At 43.2% G+C, this 19,737-nt stretch overlaps 1 protein-coding gene and 1 long non-coding RNA gene across 5 annotated transcripts; one reads left to right on the plus strand and one right to left on the minus strand.

The window, feature by feature from the left end:
• The first annotated feature begins 105 nt into the window (after positions 1–105).
• fahd2a (fumarylacetoacetate hydrolase domain containing 2A) lies at positions 106–17,792 on the plus strand. 4 transcript variants are annotated; one of them, XM_063195381.1, is made up of 8 exons: positions 106–197; positions 1,314–1,594; positions 4,983–5,199; positions 7,078–7,137; positions 12,266–12,428; positions 13,352–13,460; positions 15,163–15,250; positions 16,896–17,792. In XM_063195381.1, the coding sequence occupies exons 2-8, from the start codon at positions 1,314–1,316 to the stop codon at positions 16,956–16,958; spliced, it is 981 nt and encodes a 326-aa protein (XP_063051451.1). In that variant the 5' UTR covers positions 106–197; the 3' UTR covers positions 16,959–17,792. The 4 variants fall into 4 exon arrangements, with proteins under 4 accessions (XP_063051451.1, XP_063051450.1, XP_063051449.1 ...); XM_063195380.1 differs by having other exon boundaries at positions 180–434; positions 1,311–1,594; XM_063195379.1 differs by having other exon boundaries at positions 180–434.
• LOC134446100 (uncharacterized) lies at positions 5,911–9,173 on the minus strand. Its single transcript, XR_010034375.1, has 3 exons — positions 9,036–9,173; positions 7,042–7,098; positions 5,911–6,114 (listed from the first exon to the last, which is right to left on the minus strand). It is a non-coding gene; the product is annotated as an uncharacterized LOC134446100 (long non-coding RNA).
• Positions 17,793–19,737: the final 1,945 nt, after the last annotated feature.

Raw genomic sequence — 19,737 nt, forward strand, 5'->3', positions numbered from 1 at the left:
TAAGTAAAAACATTAATAAGAAAACACAAACTCTTTTAATTACACTGGAAAGATAATACTCAAACCAATACATATATTTTTGTTGTTCTGCACATTTTGGCCCTGGTAGAATATTACTGGAACTACAAAAGAGTCACCAGGAAGTGCACCGCCACTGATCACCAGATAACAGAGTGGAGTTCAATCCACCCACGAAGGTGAGTTAAACAAGCTCAAAGTCCTGTGACATTTAGATACTGTGCGTGCACATCGCGTATCATTTGTTATAAAGAGCGTGCATTTGCCTTGGCAATACTGCACCCACTAATGCTCTTCACATAAGCTAACCGTTTGAGTAAGGCGCTGCACAAGTGTCCAGCCCAAGATAGCAGGTGTAGCTCGTTGAGATCTGTCAGCAACTCCTTATCTGGTCTCTTCTACAGAAGAGCTCATTGGTAAGAGATAACAGATTAAGTCTAACTAAATGATTAACGCCTTCCAAGCTGTGATTTAGTTGACTGTGCCCTACGTGTTGTCTGCTGCAATGAGTGTTGCAATACACCCTTTAAAAAGCTTGCTTTTACATTGGCATGTAACTTGTGCACCTGTGACCTGGCTTTGATTTTGCGTAGACCTATTATAGGCCTACACCACTGTATTTCTTTTCCCTCTTGTAATCTCTATATTGCGCAGTTCATGCATGCATGCCACAGTAGCCTATAGGCTATAGGCCTACATGTGATATCCTGTGTAATGAGGAACTCATCATTTTCTAGCATGCAAATGTAAGAATTAAAGCACTGTCAGCACTGTCAATGTCTACCCCTTATGAAAAAGCAATGCAGGAAAACTCCAGCAACATTTGTAATATTGTAGTGTGCTGTAGGATGACTGCAGTTTTAATACTGCAATACTGCCGTGCAAAGGCAAAGTGCATGATTTTATTATTGTCAAAATTGAGTTTGAGACTGAAAATGGTCTCCATAATCTTGCGACAAAGTCTTGAGGTCCAAATGTGTCACCCACGTCTGTGTTGTCACCGTTTTGCTTTGTCAAATTTGCAGTAACTGTACTATCCAATCCAACTTAATACCAACAGTATGAAAGGCAGACTTTGAAGGCCTTTTCCTCAGTTTCAATGTTGGCATATACTGCACTTTGCCTTTGTAGGGCAGAATACAATGCATGCTTTTGTCATAAGGGACACAATCTGGTTTGTAGTTTGTTTCCTGCTTTTACGGCCTTTGCCAACCAATCAGCCCTCTCACTTCATATGCCTAATTCCTTTCTCTTGCCCTCTCTCTGTCTCTGTGTGTTGCATTTCTCTGCAGTAGATGAGACTTTTATGTGGCTTGCTCGGTCTAAGACGACGCGGGGCGGTGTGTTTATCAGTGTCAGGTGGTCGGCGAGGGCGAGCGTTGTGCAGTGCGGCGGGCATGAAGCTGGTACAGTTCTGTCGCCATGGGGATGGCAGCGGTGGTGGGGGTGTGCAGGTCGGGGTGGAGCAGGCGGACGGGCAGGGCATCATTGACCTGAAGGCCTTTGACTCCTCCATGCCAACCACCATGAGGGAGTTCCTGGAGATGGGCGACAAGGCCATGGAGTGTGCACAAAGGTATGTGGTGTGATGCTAATGCCCCATTCCCCAGCGGTAGGAGCTTCCCAATATGCAACCAGGAGGCAGCTGCCTACCTCCCAATTGAAAGCGTTCCAACCAGCAAATCTATTCTAAACTATTCCCCATCACCGTGTTCTGCCATTGCTGTGTTGAAGTCACAATTTTGAAGGCGGGGTACTTCAATTTGGCCCCAGCTCGCGACTTGAACATTCCGCTTCGTCAGGCGTTCTAATGCATTTCATCAAGTAGGAGGTCAGAAACATCCTTGGGGAATGCGGCGTGTTGACGTCCTCATTAGGCCAGAGGTTATCTGTTACTGGTCAGTTAGTCATGCTTAGCAATAAACGCCTCCCTAATTCACATTGAGAGAGGGCCCTTTTACAAGCGGATTCCGAAAAAGCTGAGACACTTGGTATTTTGTGAATAAAATCAAAATACTGGCACCACACCACACATGCTTGACACCATCTAAAGCAAATTTGTCTTTTATTTATCTGTTTATCTCTTCAGACCACACAACATGAATCCAGTGATCCATATCCTTGGTCTGTTCATCTCTCTTGAGACCAAGATAAACAAATTTGCTTTAGATGGTGTCAAGCATGTGTGGTGGTAAACAAGTGAGTTTTATAAAAAAGTTTATAATTTATCATACACCTAAAAGAACCATGCATGTCAACATGCACTGTGACTACTGAGGCAGATAATGATGCTCGCCATAGGATTCAATTCAAATGTCATAGCAATCTATTTAAGCCAGGTGCAGACTCAAAATGTAAAAGTTCAATGTAAAGAAAGTTTGAAACGCATACCGATGACCTCCCTTTTAATTTCGAGACGATTCGGTGCCAACACGGCCCCTTCTCTACCGGATTTTAATCTGGGGTGTACTCACTGCTTTTTTTGTGAAATGAAAAAAAAATGTATGTTGTATATAAACGTAGTCCTGGAGGAAGTCCGCGAGTGATTGACAGCCATCAGTACTTGCTCCCGCCTTCGCGCATCCTTCCTTCCCTCTTCCACCTGCCGTGCGTGAAGGCTTCCCAAATTGAGTGCATCCCAATATGTGTCCTTGCCTCCTCCACTTGTGCTTGTCTCCTCGTCCCGCCTTCTGGCCCCTCCTCCGTGGAGAAAACTATAAAGTTTCCCAGCTGTCAGCCTCGCCACAACAACTTTTGAGGGACTGTTTTTCATTCACCATCCCAATTGCAAATGAGAAAAAGACTTTACAATTGAGCTTTTGCAAGATATTGAAATATAATGCTGATGTCAGTGATGTCATCATGACGAGAAGCAAGTGGAGGAGGCAAGTGGAGGAGGCAAGGTCACATATTGGGATGCACCCATTGTCCCTCCACCTCCCCATTCTCCTCCATTTCACTCAAACACCCAGCTACACTTCCTCTATACTACACATAGGGGGGGAAGCAGATCTCATCCCGCATGAGCTCTATTTAAACCTTCCCAGGACAGAGGACCGCTAAAATGGCAAGCATGCATATTATACACCAAGCTCTCAAGGACAAACTTGTGAAAGTGGTTATATATGTTGTTAACAGGTCACTAATCATTGTCTCAAAGTGACATTTCTTCAATGTTGTCCTATGAGAAGATATACTTACAAATCTGCAAAAATGTGAGGGGTGTAGTGTACTCACTTACGTGACATACTTTAGTAGATGATTTTGCCCTCTGGGCCTGGCCAAGTCTGTCAAGGTCAAGTTTTATTTGTCCCCAAGGGGTTAATTGGGTTGTAGCAGGTTGTAAAACACATAGTGCAGACTCCAAATAATAAGAACAACATAAAGACAGGGACATAGGTCAACACAGCACAAGGACACAAGGCCCCCAACCATTAGTCATTAGTTATGAGCTATTGGAAATGTCTTTTTGTTAATTTCAGATCTGAGCAGCTCAAGAGCATCCACCTATTTTTTAGAGAGATAGTTACTGGAAAAAGAGCAGGCGCACAAGTGTAGGTTGACCATTTTGCGTTTTTGTAATTGGGGCAAACGCAAGTTCTGTTTCGATGCTTGACAAGCGTCTTACTGCGATGCCCCTGGCAGCTGCTGGGTGACGTGCAGAGTCCCCTTTTCACACACAATCAGTTAGATCAGCTGACCGTGAATAATGGAAGCCCATAGGTCAGATGCGGAGATGGTGAGTTTCTAGAAGCATTTGTAAGACTTAGACAGTCTCTAATAACTGAAAGCAGAGAAGAACTGTTGACCAGATAAAGGAGAAAATAAGATAAAAGAAGGGTTTAAAGGGTACTACTACATAGAACTTTTGAGACTGGGTGGCTTTTAATTGAGTTTTTGTCCGTGAAACTAAACGATTGCCGAGCTCTAAAACAGTTTTAAAACAAACAAAGACAAAGTTCAGACCGAGTTTTGCTACAATTGCCAAACTATTATTTTTTTTCAGAAACAAAAGCTTTGTTATGCACAGTCACACTGTTTATTACTGCAGTGGTGCTTTAGAAGTGTGCAGCCATTTGTGAAATGAAACGACTACTTCACTGTGTAAAATGCCTTCCAGAATATTATCATGAAACATACAACAACAATAAGCACTTCTACTATAATTAATGAGGACTTAACAGTTGTCTGAATTAAACATGAAAACATGCACGATCTGCATAATGGGTGGATTTAAATGTTTAATCAGATAAGTATTCCAAGGGAGTATGTTCTTAACAATGGGCAAAAGAGAATTAAGAGTAAGAATAACGTTTTTCAAAGAAGAGCGCTGCAGTATTATTTCCCTTTTAAAAATTGCTAAAAGGCAAGAATTTAAATGACCTGCTTTAGGAGGTCTATTAATAATGGGATTAATAATGGATTCAGAGTCACCATACTGTATAGCCAGGCTTGTCACTAGTCCAGGGCAGAGGTGCATCTTGTCACCAGGCTAGGCAGGCAGCTGCTTGCGCCCCCCAAGCCCCTATATGATGAATAACAAGTCACACTTTACCAGCAGTAGTGGCGATTTTGTTGTTGAAATGTTCATTTCTTTGAATTTTCCCTTGGGGCCCCATCTGACCCTAGAACCTCTGGTCTAGGGCCATGGAATATCCCTATCACCCCCCATGTACTGTTGGTGCTTGAGGCCAGTTGCTGCTGAAAGACTGATCTACACTATAAAAGCACTTGAAAAACAATGTTCTCTCTCTTATACTGTACTTGGGCTGTACAAAACTTTTATTGTTGAGAACAATCTTCCAGGGAATGGTTAGAAATGCCATTTCAGACCACAAGAAAAGGGTACTCAACCAACGTCTTTTGACTCAACTTAAATATATTTTACAACTTAGAGGGGAAACGACAATGTCTATAAGGGCCAAGTTACCCATTGTCATTGGTTGGCATGTCTCCTAACTCAGGGCTCTGTCAAGTGGCCAGTGTGTGGTAGCGCGGTCGGATGTGAAGCTGCTGTCGCCGGTGACGGCCCCAGAGAAGGTGGTGTGCGTGGGCATGAACTACAGGGACCACTGCCTGGAGCAGAACGCCCCCATCCCCAAGGAGCCCATCATCTTCAGCAAGTTCCCATGCGCCATCACGGGGCCCTACGATGACATCCTCCTGCCCAACGAGAGCCAGGTCAGCTCTCACCTAGCCTGGGAACTCCCATACTGCCTTAAGTTCTACACAATTTTTTCCGATCTGAAAGACAGTTGTGTTTAGGTCTGGTGGTAACCAGAGGTAACAAAGCTCTCACCTGCTCTTACGGCCAACTGGTTTATCTCTTTCTCTTGTCTTGAAAATCCAAGTAGGTTGCTTAGCAACATGCGCCTATATGGCTTAATAATACTTATAAAGTTAGACAACTTAGCTAGAACCACTTGGCTAGGTGAGGTGAGTAGGTGTGAGCAGGTATTTGTTTACATTTCAAAAAACATCTCGATTTATTCCCAATAACATCCAAAGAGTTATGCAACATCTGCAGACAACTAGCAAACAGTGATCCCTTTTGGGATAATATTTAGAGGCCCATGTTAAGAAAGGTTTTTAATGTAAACAAAATCTCCCCCCGTTAGAAGAATAGCTCAGCTCTCGGAAAGGGCTGAATCGAAAAATGCAGCATCACCGGGTAGTCCGGGTACTGAAATTGACAGAAGTGCTCCGTTAATATTCATCTTTTACCTCAAACTGCTTAGTCAGTGGGCAGCTACATATTGTAACTTTCAGTTTGGCTGTGTGTGTCGGCAGAAATAGATTAAGAGAGAGAGAAAAGGGCCTCTGGGCAGAAAAAGAAACATTTTTGTATCCCTCCCAGGCCAGCTTTTAACATCACTCCCACTTCACACATCAAACTGTACATATATACTGTATTATTATACGTGGTACCCAAGGCCCCTTAGGGAATGGTGGGAGGTGGGAAAGTTCAGTTTGTCCTCCTGGCCCCTTGGCTTCATGGCCCTCTTCGCCTGGGCTCAGTAGTGTCGTTCTGTTCATTAATCCATTCCTGTGTGTGGGTGTTCACAAGCTGTTCCCAAGAACTTCAAAACACAGTTTCTGCAATAAAAAAATATAATCTTTTTATGAATGCATAATTTCTGTTGTCTTTGAGCTTACAATTTGCCAACTGAGCTGTGCACCCATGACCAAAGTGAGAGATGGCAAGTCTTTATTGAGGGCAAAGTCCGTTGTACAGTAAATGTGTGTATACCAACACAAAGTGCCCACAAGAGCAGAGAGAAAAGTGAGATTATAAACGGCACATGCAGAATCACGGGTGTGAAAGCCTTTGAGTATTCATCTTGTGTTGCTTATCAGGGCATTAAAAGACAAAGTATTTTATGTACCTGTATGTGTTTACTTTACTTTATTTATTTTTCAGGATATTGCACATTAATGACCATATACATACAAAACATATATGTAAATGCGCCAGATTATAGCACAAATGCTAATTTCCATCTGGTCTCCAAAAATCATGTCATGTGTTTGGGTGTGCATGCCCTGTGCATGCCCTGTTGCATGTGTTTTTATTGAAATGATTGGAGCAACTGCGAAGTTATGTATGAAATGTACATGTCAAAGTAATCAGAGGTGCATGAAGTGGAAGTAGAATTGTTAGAATAAGTTCTGACACATATACACGATATTACGTAGTTGTTAATCAATCCAATGTACATAACCTGATGAGCTTCTCTCTCCCTTGTACTTGGGCAGCCGTGGCCTTGTGGTTAGGGAGTTGATCTTTCCGTCCGTGGGTTGTAGGTTCGAATCCCACCCGACCCCTCCCTACACTGAAAAGCCCTTTAGCAAGGCACCTAACCCCACATTGCTCCAGGGACTGTAACCAATACCCTGTAACCAATATAATGAAAGTGAAAGCTGAGGAAGCCCAACTGGGAAAGTGTTCACTACACACAACGAAATTGCCTTCATGCATCACCTGTGCAATGTAAAGTAATGTAATGTAATGTAATGACTGACCCTGATGCGCCTGCTCTGCTGCTTCTGTGTTTGCAGGAGGTGGACTGGGAGGTGGAGCTGGCATTTGTAATTGGACGCAAAGGGAAACACATCAAGGTGAAGTGAAATGAAGCAGGTGCTTGTTGTGAGTGGGTGCTCTGGAGCTGGATAGAAGAGAGAGAGAGAGAGAGAGAGAGAGAGAGAGAGAGAGAGAGAGAGAGAGAGAGAGAGAGAGAGAGAGAGAGAGAGAGAGAGAGAGAGAGAGAGAGAGAGAGAGAGAGAGAGAGAGAGAGAGAGAGAGAGAGAGAGAGAGACTTGAGATTAATGGAGAATGAAATGGGACGAGAGGCGCCCCTTGACCTTTGCCCATATCTCCTAGCTTGCTAACAACAACAACATAATAAAAACACCTCATTGCTCCCGAGGTTTCCTTGTATCACAGATGAATCAATTATCTTCTGTTGATGTATACATACCTTCGCGCTCTCTCCTCATTAACGCACTAATTACCATACGCATCCAATCAAACGCAAGCATCTGATCCTAGACTTTGTTCTTTGCGAAACCAGCACGCAGTGACACATTTATTAACATAATTAATGCACTAGCCAGCCCCAGGCCTACTGGAATGGAATCAAGCATTTGTAATGCGTGTTCTGATCAGATATCAGTGGGAGCAAAAAGCGGCAAAGTGCAAAAGGAAGGAGAAGCGTGCCAGCAGCATTGTAATAATATTGCGTAATTACTTCTTTCAGAGGTGACGGGTTAGTAAGCATGCATCTTGCATCTTGCTTTGTTCCGCATGAGAAGAAAATGCTAATGAAATTCGCCTGTATTCAAAAGGAGTAGGCTATAACAGGCAGAGTTCACCCCAGAAAATTTCAAGAAAAGGACTATGGTAATGGCCTGTCAGAGGTGGAGAGAGTACTGAAAAATGTAATTAAGTAAAGGTATGTTTACTTGCTTCAAATTCTAATAATACATTTTACTTTAAGTGCCTTTTTAGATACCCAAGTCACTTTAAAACAGTATAATAGCGGTAGAAAAAGGAATAACAAAGCATCAATGAATTTGAACATCACAACTAAAATGGGAGAATGATTAAAATAAAAATAAAAATCCAAGAATAAAATACATAAGTAAGTAAAATAAAATGATAATAAAATATTAAAGGAGGTGGAAGCGCATGTCAGTGGTGTGATGAATATGCTTCAATGAAGAGCCGTGTCTTAAGCTTGGATTTAAAAGAAGAAAGTGTAGAACATAGACGGATTGTCAGCGGGAGTGCGTTCCATAGCTTGGGGCCATGGTGCGCAGGTGTGGAGGGGTGTGGTAAGGAGGAGTCTATCAGTGGAGCGTAGTGTGCGGGCAGGATTGTATGCGGTGAGGAGACTTGTGATGTAGGTGGGTGCAAGGTTGAGCTTGACCTTTTGAACTGGATTAGTGATTGGATCGGAAGCCAGTGTAATTGATGAAGGATAGGTGTAATGTGATGTCAGGGTCTGGTGTGTGTAAGAAGTCTTGCTGAAGTTTTGAATATATTGTAGACAGTTAATCAACTTTGCAGGGGGACGAGTGAGAAGGGCATTGCAATAATCCTGTCACTCCAGTCAAAGCGTGAATGAGGGTCTCAGCAGAGGTAGGGGTAAGTGAGGGGCGGAGTCTGGAGATGGTTTTGAGGTGGAAAAACGCACTCTTTGTGATGTGATGGAAAATGAAAGTAAAAGTACCTCTCTTACTCGAGTTAAAGTATAACATTTTACCATTGCTGCCTTGAAAACATGCTATAGCAACAATCATGCTTGAAGGTTGAACTCAAATATTATATTAGGCCTATTTTACATGTTATTACATTTCAGTGCACCTTTTCGGGGGGGGGGGGGGGGGAGGTATTGTATAATTAATGAACTCATATACATTAAAAAATTAGAAGTATGTGTTAATGAATGTTCAAAAGTGTTCAGACACGGGCGGGATCAGTCGCGCGTTGTGCATGCATGTATCGTACGCATTACCTGCACGCACCACCTCTGGTTCGGTCTCGTGTCATTGGGGACATTGCTGCCCCCTGGCGGACTCGAACCCGGGTCTCCCACTTGGGGAGCCGACGCGCTAACCACTGTGCCATCTCATGTCGAACTGATGAGGTCAGTTCTATGTGTTATTTGACTATGACACCTGCCAATGATATCGCGCGTCATAGCGTTCCAAATGGTGCGTAATGATGTCCAACGCGCTAGAGCTCAAAATAGCTTGCAGCCTAACCTTCCTCAAAGCCCCGATTACTGCTAAATAATCGCATTAAATTGAGTAATAATTGTTTTAAAACTGACTTGTACTGTCTTCTGTGGGTGTAAACGTAGGTGCTAGCTATATACTGCATTTACCTTGGCTCTCCAAAACGCCCTAAACATGTCGGGCTAAACATGTTGTCATGGTAACAGACACCCTCCCAGTACGTTCACAAGACCCATATAAAGACAAAGAAAATGTAAGATGGTGCTGTCAGTGAGTTTCGGCATTCTTTACATTGGTGCGAAGGTGCTCTTTGGTCAAAACAAAAGTAACTTGGAACAAATGTTTGAAATCTTAGGCGTAGGCCTAGGCTACTCTTCTCCTTCGTTAAAAAGCTGAGCTGAGGTGATTATTAAATTGAGCTAGTTCGTTTTGGAACATATTAAAATTGCAGAAAAGTGTCGGCCTGTAATGGCCCTCATCATGGCTTGAAAAAGTGCAACCTTCCTGGTGGGCTATTACCTCGTTCAAAAAGTCGAGAATCCCAAGAAAGCCGACCTAAAACCTCGGGAAAGTGGGCGTGAAGATTTGGTGACGCAATGTCAGATCGATAATTATCGAGGTTGATCTCAGGCGGAAGTATAGAACAACGAGTTCCCGAGCTTGTGTTTTGTATGACGAGACACGCATCATCAACATGGCGCCCATGCATGGAACTAGCATGTAAACAGTATCTTAAATGCTAAAATATCATCTTGTTATCACTATCAACAACACCAGTTGATGTCATTCAATTGCAGATGTACATATGTCAGTACTGCTGGTATCTGACTGTTTGATTTAGTCTACTTAAGCTAAAATGATATGTCGTAGGTGTGGAGGCTCAAGGTGAGGTGAAAAAAAGAAAAGAGAACCAAAACAAAACACGCATGAATTCCGATTGTTCCGGGATCAGTGGCGTTCATGCGCCGAACTCCAGAACTCGATTGTCATGTGAGCAGTGTCGTCAGCTGTCTTGAGAGGTCCCGAGCTGGTGAATGCAACATATGCATGTAATAATGTCATACTTTGGTGCGCGTCACCAGGTCTCCAGTGCGCCGGTCTCTCCGAAACACTCAAAACAAACGGTGGACACATTTCGGCCCTTACAATAGTAGCCTATTCATGACACAACTATATCACAACAAATCTCTAAAACATTTCCAGGCCTACATACATTAGCCTATATTTGTCAAAGAAACGCAACCATTATCAATACGGTCAACCAGGGTGCGTCATGGTGTTTACATTGTGAATTTACCTGCTCGGTTTTTGTTCTCTGTCTATCCCCTCTTCTCGTGTTTATAGTGATTTGGTCAATGTCTGTCGCGGTGAATGTGACAATTGGCATTTGCATGTGTGGCATGTAGCCTACGTCTAGTGTTTGACCATGGCGTAGCCTAGTCGCAATTGCCATTTCTCACTGCATAGCCTATTCGTGTTCCACCAACCGACTTGTGGTGCGTCCTACATAAAAGACTTAACAAAGAGTGCATCTTCTCATCAGATAGGCCTAAATAACACGAGCGGTTTGGCAGTTTATACAATGTCTTATAGTAAAAACCGGAAGTGTATTTGATTGCGTAAAACTCGTAGACCTACATTTCATCGCAATGCCACATATCCTTGCAGTGCCCACATTTACAAGGGCCATTGGGCTTATGGGGGAATCCTATTGTCTGTAAAAGAAATTAATAAAGTCCTCGTCACAAATCGTAAAACAAAATGGCTTCAGAATAATTAACACATTATTAAGCATGAAACAAAACGAATAAAAGTCCAGGGTGAACTTCAAAAGGGTTCCGACATGTGCGGAGCTCGGTTGTGCCTGCAGTCATGATGTCAAGAATTTACATTTCAGTTCACCTTTTTGGAGGTAAGCTATTGTTTAATTAATGAACTGATACTGAAAAAAAGGAGGAACGTGTGTTAATGAACGTTCAAAAGGGTTCAGACACGGGCGGGATCAGGCGCGCGTTGTGCATGCATGTATCGTACGCATTACCTGCACGCACCACCTCTGGTTCGGTCTCGTGTCATTGGGAACATTGCTGCCCCCTAGCGGACTCGAACCCGGGTCTCCCACTTGGGGAGCCGACGCGCTAACCACTGTGCCATCTCATGTCGAACTGATGAGGACAGTTCTATGTGTTATTTGACTATGACACTTATTGCGTCATAACGTTCCAAATGGTGCGCCATGGTGTCCATCGCGTTTGAGCGCAAATTTGCAACCTGTTACGACTGGTCAAAGCCACATAATTTACCTCTAAATATTTATTACATCATACCCCAGTCAATCAATCGACTGATTTCTACTTCAAAAAGTGACTTTAATATGATAATAATGATAAATGTGTATTTATGTGTGTATTTATGTAACGGTAAGCTGACACCTTAATTTATCCCCAGGGATCAATAAATCATAGCCACCAAGTAAAGATATAGTGGCAAGATAAATATATTAGTATAATACAAAAACGGTGCATTTTGCATTGTCAATTAAACACAGAGAGAGTCAAATGTAGCTCTCTTATTGTTGGCTCTATTCTCCAAGTGTTAAATAGCCACTGCAACATGTATTATTTTTGTGGGAAGATCTCCATAACTCCATCATCAGAATAGATGCCACTAAACTGTCTTGGTAGAGGTCAGGCTGGGTTGATTAATTAGCGCTTATTGCCACCGGCTTTTCAGCCGATCAGACAAGTGGTCAAACTCATTCTCTACCTATCATTCTTAACACTTGACATTGTTCTATTACTCTATTTCTATACTCTATAGGTTTTTAATGGCATGTTGCGCCAAAATAGAAGAGACGAGAAGAAAAGAAAAGCAAACGGTTTAATTTCAACTTTGACGTACAAAGTTTTACTTCGCTAATAACACTTTTTTAAACTTCTATGAACTATTCAGTAGGTTTTTTTTTTGCCAAAGTAAGATGTCTGTGGGTTTTCTCCTGTTTCCCCAGGAAGAGGACGCCCTCTCGCATGTGGCAGGGTTCACGGTGGCTAATGACGTCAGCGCCCGTGACTGGCAGATGAAACGCAACGGGAAACAGTGGCTGCTGGGAAAAACCTTTGACACCTTCTGTCCCCTGGGACCCGCTTTGGTCACAACTGGGAGCGTGAAAGGTTTGTGAAAGAGCACGGCAAAGTCCTCTTAAACAGTTGCAACAAAAAGACTTGGCAGAATTTATTTATTTTTTTTTTTACATAATTTAATAATCCTGGCCAGACACACACACATTAATAATTTATAAAGCACTCACGGATTATGTATGCCTCGTGGCCGTGTATATCATGATGAATACGGAATAAGCAAACCCTAAACATATGCAAAGTTCGTTTCGGGGAAATAACTTAAGGTGAGGTTAGGACAGCTGACAGCTTTGGCAGGGCCCAGAACAAAGTCATCCAAAAGCCCCCCCCGCCACCCAATACATATACAATGTAATGAGAACCCAATTCTGGGCCCCTTCTGTCCCTGGGCCCGGGACAACTGTCCCCCTTGTCACCCCTGTCAGCTTACCTGAGTGAGGGGATCCTCTCCAGAATTTGCTCTTCAATCTTTCAGAACACTATACAGCCCTACAGTACACTACACTCCCTACTCACTCACTCCATGACTGAGGTGCCCTTGAGCAAGGCACCCAACCCCATACTGCTCCCGGGACCGTCTTTGACCAATACCCTGTACTTTAAAAAAAAAAAAACTTTAAGCCGCTAAGTGTAATGTGATGTGGAACATTCTACAATTTTGATGCCACAATGATGACATTTAAACTTATTTCATTTTCTCTTCATCTACTTATTTATCTATCTACTTATTGTCTCTATTCTGTGTAGTTTCTCCTTTTGTCTTCTTGTTATTCTTTCTTGTTTCTGTCTCTCTAAATCTACTTCACTTTTTATTTTCATTTTTAACATTGATGTTTATCCATTTGTTAAGCACATTGAGCTGCATGCCTTGCATGATATTGTGCTATACAAATACAATTATTATTATTATCATTATTATTATTATCACCTGAAGTTGGTGCGCTTACCTGTTGCAGATGTGCACAAGCTGGCTGTGCGGTGTCTGGTGAATGGTGCTGTGGTCCAGGAGAGCAACACGGACCAGATGATCTTCCAGACGGAGAAGCTGGTGGCCTGGGTCTCTCAGTAAGCTCTTGTACATTGCATGACATTTGGCATTTATCCGAAGCAACTTTTGTCACTGAGGTGTTCCTGCACAGTCCTGCACCTGTTTGTGGTCAGCGTTGCCATAGAGCAAGGGTGGGGAACTTTTTCATTCAAGTGGCCACTTCAAATTCCTCCAAGGGCCGTATAAGTCTTCTGAGGGCCTTACTATGAACATAAACCAGGATTTCCCCCTGTACTTTAGGCCTATATTGAAGGCAGCTACCTTTAAAACACACCCCACATTCTCTAGGTCCACTGAATGTAACTTAATTGTATTGCAAATACATTTTCTAAGATTCCTTTACAAAATATGCCATATTTCATGTGAAGCTGGCAGCTGCATAACATTATTATCTTCCACACACCACGCTCTTTCGAGTGGTAAATGAATAGGGAGAGGGAGTTGTCTCCTACAGTTACTCACGATAACATATTAAAAGATGCATTTCGGAGGCAATCATCGAATGGCCGCTCTACCCTATTTTATCTTGTGACCCAATAAATGACAAAAACCAACAAAGGTCGGCATCTGCACCTGTAGACCCGTGTATTGCTTGGTGCGTCCACTCCCAAAAAGTAGTAATCACTCGAGATAATGAAAAAAGGAGGCGCACACAAGGCTTGTCTGCGACTCCTTTTTTCATTACCTTGTGACCCAAGAAATGCAATATAATCAAGACGACCAAAGGGTGTTATGTGGTCAAAATGTGTCAGAGGCACCACAAAGGCCAAGATAACTGAACACATCACTGTCTAAACATAACTGCTGGTTGGGATTTTCTTAGTTATTGCAATCTCTGCATTGTGGTTAGACCTCAAAAAGCAGTTCCTCCTTTGTAGATTGTGGTGGTTCTCACCGCAGAACTGCCTGTAGTTTTAGAATTGTGCTGAAGCTGCAAACTGGCTGCGTGCTTTCGCGGAGACGTCTTTGACTCAGTCATGGCCTTGACCTTTGTGGAATGGGGCCCTCTCACTCACACAAACACTTCTTTGGAAATATTGCCACTTTTTTTTAGTTTGTATGCTTTGTGTTATCTGAAAACAAGTGGTTCCTCTGAAATTCCTCAATATATCGTCCACCGGAATGTTACTACAAGATGAAAACAAACACGTCTCTGCAATTGTCTTTTGTTTCACATTGTTTTGTAGCTTATGTTCTGTGTGGATGTGTCACTCATTCAGTTTCCCAGCTATCTATCCATCCACCGATCCATCCAAGTCTGTATGCCACTATACGCTACCAGCCTGTTAATCATTGTCCTACAAAAGTGAAAGTCCATTGGGAAACTCCAACTCCCATTGTCATTGTGACACAGCAGTCCACAGCACACAAATTAACACTGCACACAACAAAATTGCATTTATGCCTCACCCATGCAAGGGGGCAGCCCTCAATGGCGCCCCAAGGGAGCAGTGCGACGGGACGGTACCATGCTCAGGGTACCTCAGTCATGGAGAAGGATGGGGGAGAGTACTGATCAAATACTCCCCGCACCAATCTTGCAGCTCGGGAGTCGAACAGGCAACCTTTGGGCTACAAGTCTGAAGCCCTAACCGCTTACAGTACCTGCCATGACTGCCCGCTGTGACATCGTGACAGTACTGGGAGAAAAAGCACCCTATACCTAAATGGAATGTAACATGTGTTGACAGCGATGTCTTTGTTTTTGAATGCGTGTAGGTTTGTGACCTTGGTTCCTGGAGATGTGTTTCTGACCGGCACTCCTCCAGGCGTAGGAGTGTTCCGGAAGCCTCCAGTGTTCCTTAAGGTGAGGGGAGGGGGTGACTTATTGCTTTGCCTTTGCTTGTGCCTGCAGTGAACAGGCACAAGCGGAGGAGGTGGCCTTTTATTTTGTCATTACACTGAACAGGCGTAAGGATTGAATGAACTACTAAAGCATAAAATGCACCCAAATCTAGATCACGGGCATCCATGTAAACGCATCCATGTAAACATTCATGCATTCCTTTGTCACAACAGATACGTGCATAAGATAACTGTGAGCATACAGTACACACAAACATGTGCACCTAGAGAAGTGTTTCTCAAAGGGGACTGTACAGCACCCCCAGGGGGCGTTGGGGAGCCCTATAGGGAGCCCTATAGTTTTTAATACTGGGGGGGTGTTTGGAGGGTTATGATGAGGTCGAGAGGGCGTTCGTTCAAAAAAGGTTGAGAACCACTGACGGACCACACCTGCCATTGATACACATACACACACACACACACACACACACACACACACACACACCATGAATATTGTCAACAAGACATGTTAATTGTGGGCCTAAGCAGGAATCACAATTCAGCGGTTAAGATGCCCTCTCCAGATCCTCACTCATTATCACCTGCGAGCGAGCGCCATGGTAGAGCAATTTACAATGAGCCTCTTGTCTCTGGGCTTCAGCTGGCTACACGGACGGCTAAATCAGCGGACTAATTAGAACGCTGATTAGATCCGCTGAAACGGGCCTTTTTTGCACGGAAAAAGAGAGAGGGACACAAAGTCAGATGGTGTTGAGAGGAGAAGAACTGGGGACTGGAAGTGATGAGTTATTATTGAGTGTCTATGCAGGAAAATTTAATTAGTGGGGTGCCGTCACGTTAAAACTCTTTATAACAGCCCCAGAACTCATCAAGCCAGGATGGTGAAGCGCATTTGAATCATTTTGTTTAAAAGCAACAACAGCCTTGGAAAAAACTTTAAATCAAAGTGTTTTCTTAGTCATTTAGATGTAAATAATACATCAAAAGGAGTTGCACTTCACTTTAAGGATATTACCGGTAGTCACCATATTAGGCAGTAATTTATGGTTTTACAAGATCATAGCTGCTTATCTGATGCGGATAATGAGACAGTTGAACTTCATTGTGAGTAGGCGTGTTAACGACGCACATCTCATTTCATCCAACCTTTCTAAGCAGCTTTTAATGAGCACACGCATACACATCATTAGACAGGTAGATCAATGAATGAATCAAATCAACTGTTAAAGAACACACGTCAAGGCTTTTTACCAGAGAGAATAGAAGAAAAGTGTAGTGCAAAATAGCAAAGTACTGTGTATATTTTTTTTATTCTCTGGATTGGCACCTCTGATTGTGAACATGGAGCATGTATAGACAGTACACATTTCTTTTGAAGTATGAGTGACAGATAAAGCGACTGTGTGTCTTCTTGTGTCGTGTTAGAGATCACCTGCCAAGGGGTTGGCCTGCTCCACACATGTCTAACCAACTGACAAAGTGTTTTGCTGAATCTGCACCGTTTTGTTGTCTCGTCTCCTACGTCCTTTGCCAGTGATTGAATTTGAGACATTGCATTGCGTGCCGTGACTACTTTCATTTCCCTTTCCCTCTCTGCACTTGCGTGTCTAGCTGTGATCTGTCTGTGTCTGTGTCTGTGCTTGCAGAAGGGGGATGTGGTGGAGTGCCAGATTGAGGAGATTGGGGCCATCCGTAACACGGTGGTGTGACAGGAGCCTTCTGCCTTCCCTTCTGCAGCAGCGCACTGCAGCAGCCGCCTGATTTAAAAGTGCCATTATCTCCAGCGTTGCCCTCTTCCCTTCCTCTCTGTCTTCTCCTCTCCTCTCTCTACACACACACACACACACTTTCTCCCTCACATGTACACACACTTGCAGAATCTCTCTCGCGCACACACACACACACACACCAGGGGCTGGTGGTTTTATAAGGAGTGGAGACACCACGGAGCCTACATTTTTCTTTACAGCTGTTGTAAATTGCCAGCCCAGCTTGTAATATTGAGGTATTTTAGGTGTTGTAAAATTGATACATTTTTACAGCAGCGCCGCCGCCGGTGCTTCTGTATCCTCGAACAAAATGTCTGTGTGGAGCCAAGTGGCCGACCGTCGGCAAAGAAAAGAGAAGAGCACTACTATTAGGTGGTGTCCTGTAATGCGAACACCTCACCTCACTGTGAGTTTTTACACACAAGCTTTATGATCGATGACCTCTCCAAAGAGAGGGGGTTCTAATGAGTCTATAAAAATGAGCCGTTTTCAAACCCCACCTGTGACCCAGCTCCTGATGGACCATAAACATGGGACACCTTGGAAATGACACACTCAAGGCCTTTTAGAAGGAGCCTTGTTATTGTCAACCATGTGAAATACAGCCCGCCTATAAATCTTGAGAACGTTTATACGCTGATCATGGACAAGAGGTATTTGGTCACTAGAGAGAGCACTTCTTGGGCAGCTTTGTTGTTAGACTGCAAATTTGTCTAGATATGGTAATGCGTTTTGTTGATCGAAAATAAATATCTTTTTAAAGGACATTGTAAACACAGTGTGGTCTGTTTTTTTGGGGGGGAAACTGGAGATAAAGATTTTGTGCCATTGTGTGCTATCTTGTAATGAATTGGTGTAAACAGCAGAGGGAGCCGTTACCTTCCCATGAAGCGATCATAGTGGAGTGATGTGGAGGGTCTTGAGACTTGGGCCTGTCATGAAAAAAGATCAACACTAAGGGCTGTAAGTGATGATGAAATGTGTGGTCTGATTGTAGCAGTTACCCCAGTGCCAACACTTAACCTCTGGAGCACAACGTTATAAATATTGGACAAAAACAGACTTCCTTTTGAGGGCAAAGACATGATGTACTTTGTACAAGGAGTTGCATGTGTGCTTTCATCTTGTTAAAATGCCTGCATGTGCACAAACAAACAACTTCAGCTTAATGCCAAGTGGACACAATTTTCACAGTCTCAAGCATCTTGGGCAACAGCCTCTCAACCATAGAGAGACACTGCAATTTTTCATTTTAATTTGTTATTGATGACAAATGACAAATCTTGTAAACGTCTAGTGGCAAGAGCGGCATAAATAATCATCATGTGGAGGGTGGGATGCACTAGAGACTGTTGGCCACCATACTCTCTGGCTGTATCTCAAAGTCAAGGATCCTGGCCTTGCTAGGACGTGCAACGCCCAGTGATAGGATACTCTGCAGAGTTCACCAAAGAGTATCAAATCACTGGGCGTTTCATGTCCTACCAAGGCCAGAATCCTTGACTTTGAGATACAGTCACAGTTTGGATAACTGCCTCTATGGTCTAATATGTAGGCCTACTGTAGAACCTCTATACCCTAAACTAAAGGAGTTCACTGATGAAGTTTGTTCTCTTTGTGTTCCATTGTGCCAAACTCTAGATGAGAAAAAAGGGCAAGGCTGTCTTGTTTTTTGCAAGTATCCTGCTATCATGGGTGGGGAAGCTTTTTCATTCGAGGGGGCACTTCAAATTCATTTGAGGGCTGTAAAAGTACTCCGAGGGGCGCACTATGAACACAAACCAGGATTTCCCCCTGCACTTTAGGCCTATATTGACAGCAGCCACCTTTAAAACAGACCCCATTTTCTCTAGGTCCACTGAATATAACTTAATTGTATTGCAAATGTATTTTCTAAGATTCCTTTACAAAATATGTCATATTTCATGTTAAGCTGCATATATACAGTAACGTTAAAACAATGTTGGGGGGCCGGATAAAAGGGTCTCAAGGGCCGCACCCCTGTGCTACACCTTCACATTACTGTTGATGGAGACAAACAAATACTTCCCTTCAATCAAGTGTGTGTGCACACTTATGTTTCAAGCATGTTTGAGGAATTGCACTATTACCTTCAACCTTGCATACAAATGTGCACTCTTTTTTATTCTTTAATATATCAAGAGAGCAGCGCGAGAAAATGACAAAGGAGTAGTATGATTGCAGCCGACGGAGTGTGAAAGGGACCTGTGACAACTGTAACCTCTGTTAGAGGAGGCCAAGGCAGCCATGACGGATGACTTAAAGGTGCACTGTGTAAGATTTTTTGTTGTTTATTTCCAGAATTCATGCTTCCCATTCACTAATGTTACCTTTTTCATGACTACTGTACTTACCACCACCATCAAATTCGAAGTATTCATTATGACTGGGAAAATTGCATTTTTCATACATGAAAAGGGGGATCTTCTCCATGGTCTGCCATTTTGAATTTCCAGAAATAGACATTTTTAGCTGCAAAATTGACTGTACCTGGGCCATACTCGAAAATATTAGTTGATTACTTAGTAAACGTTCATGAATATATCAAGAGAGCACGCGAGTAAATGACAAAGGAGTAGTATGATTGCAGCTGACGGAGTGTGAATGGGGCTTGACAACTGTAACCGCTGAGCCCAATGCAGCCATGACGGATGACCATGGCTGGACCGGCCATCTGGCATAGCGGGCATTTCCCGGT

This window comes from Engraulis encrasicolus, chromosome 3 (assembly GCF_034702125.1).
Source record: "Engraulis encrasicolus isolate BLACKSEA-1 chromosome 3, IST_EnEncr_1.0, whole genome shotgun sequence".
In the NCBI taxonomy this organism is placed as follows: Eukaryota; Metazoa; Chordata; class Actinopteri; order Clupeiformes; family Engraulidae; genus Engraulis; species Engraulis encrasicolus.

What these genes read in the sequence shown, in the direction of transcription:
- fahd2a (XM_063195381.1), top strand. Translation starts at nt 1,314, where the DNA reads ATGAGACTTTTATGTGGCTTGCTCGGTCTAAGACGACGCGGGGCGGTG. An exon ending in TCCTGCCCAACGAGAGCCAG is followed by an intron (nt 5,200 to 7,077) that starts GTCAGCTCTCAC and finishes CTGTGTTTGCAG; the next exon opens with GAGGTGGACTGGGAGGTGGA. An exon ending in GCAAAGGGAAACACATCAAG is followed by an intron (nt 7,138 to 12,265) that starts GTGAAGTGAAAT and finishes CTGTTTCCCCAG; the next exon opens with GAAGAGGACGCCCTCTCGCA.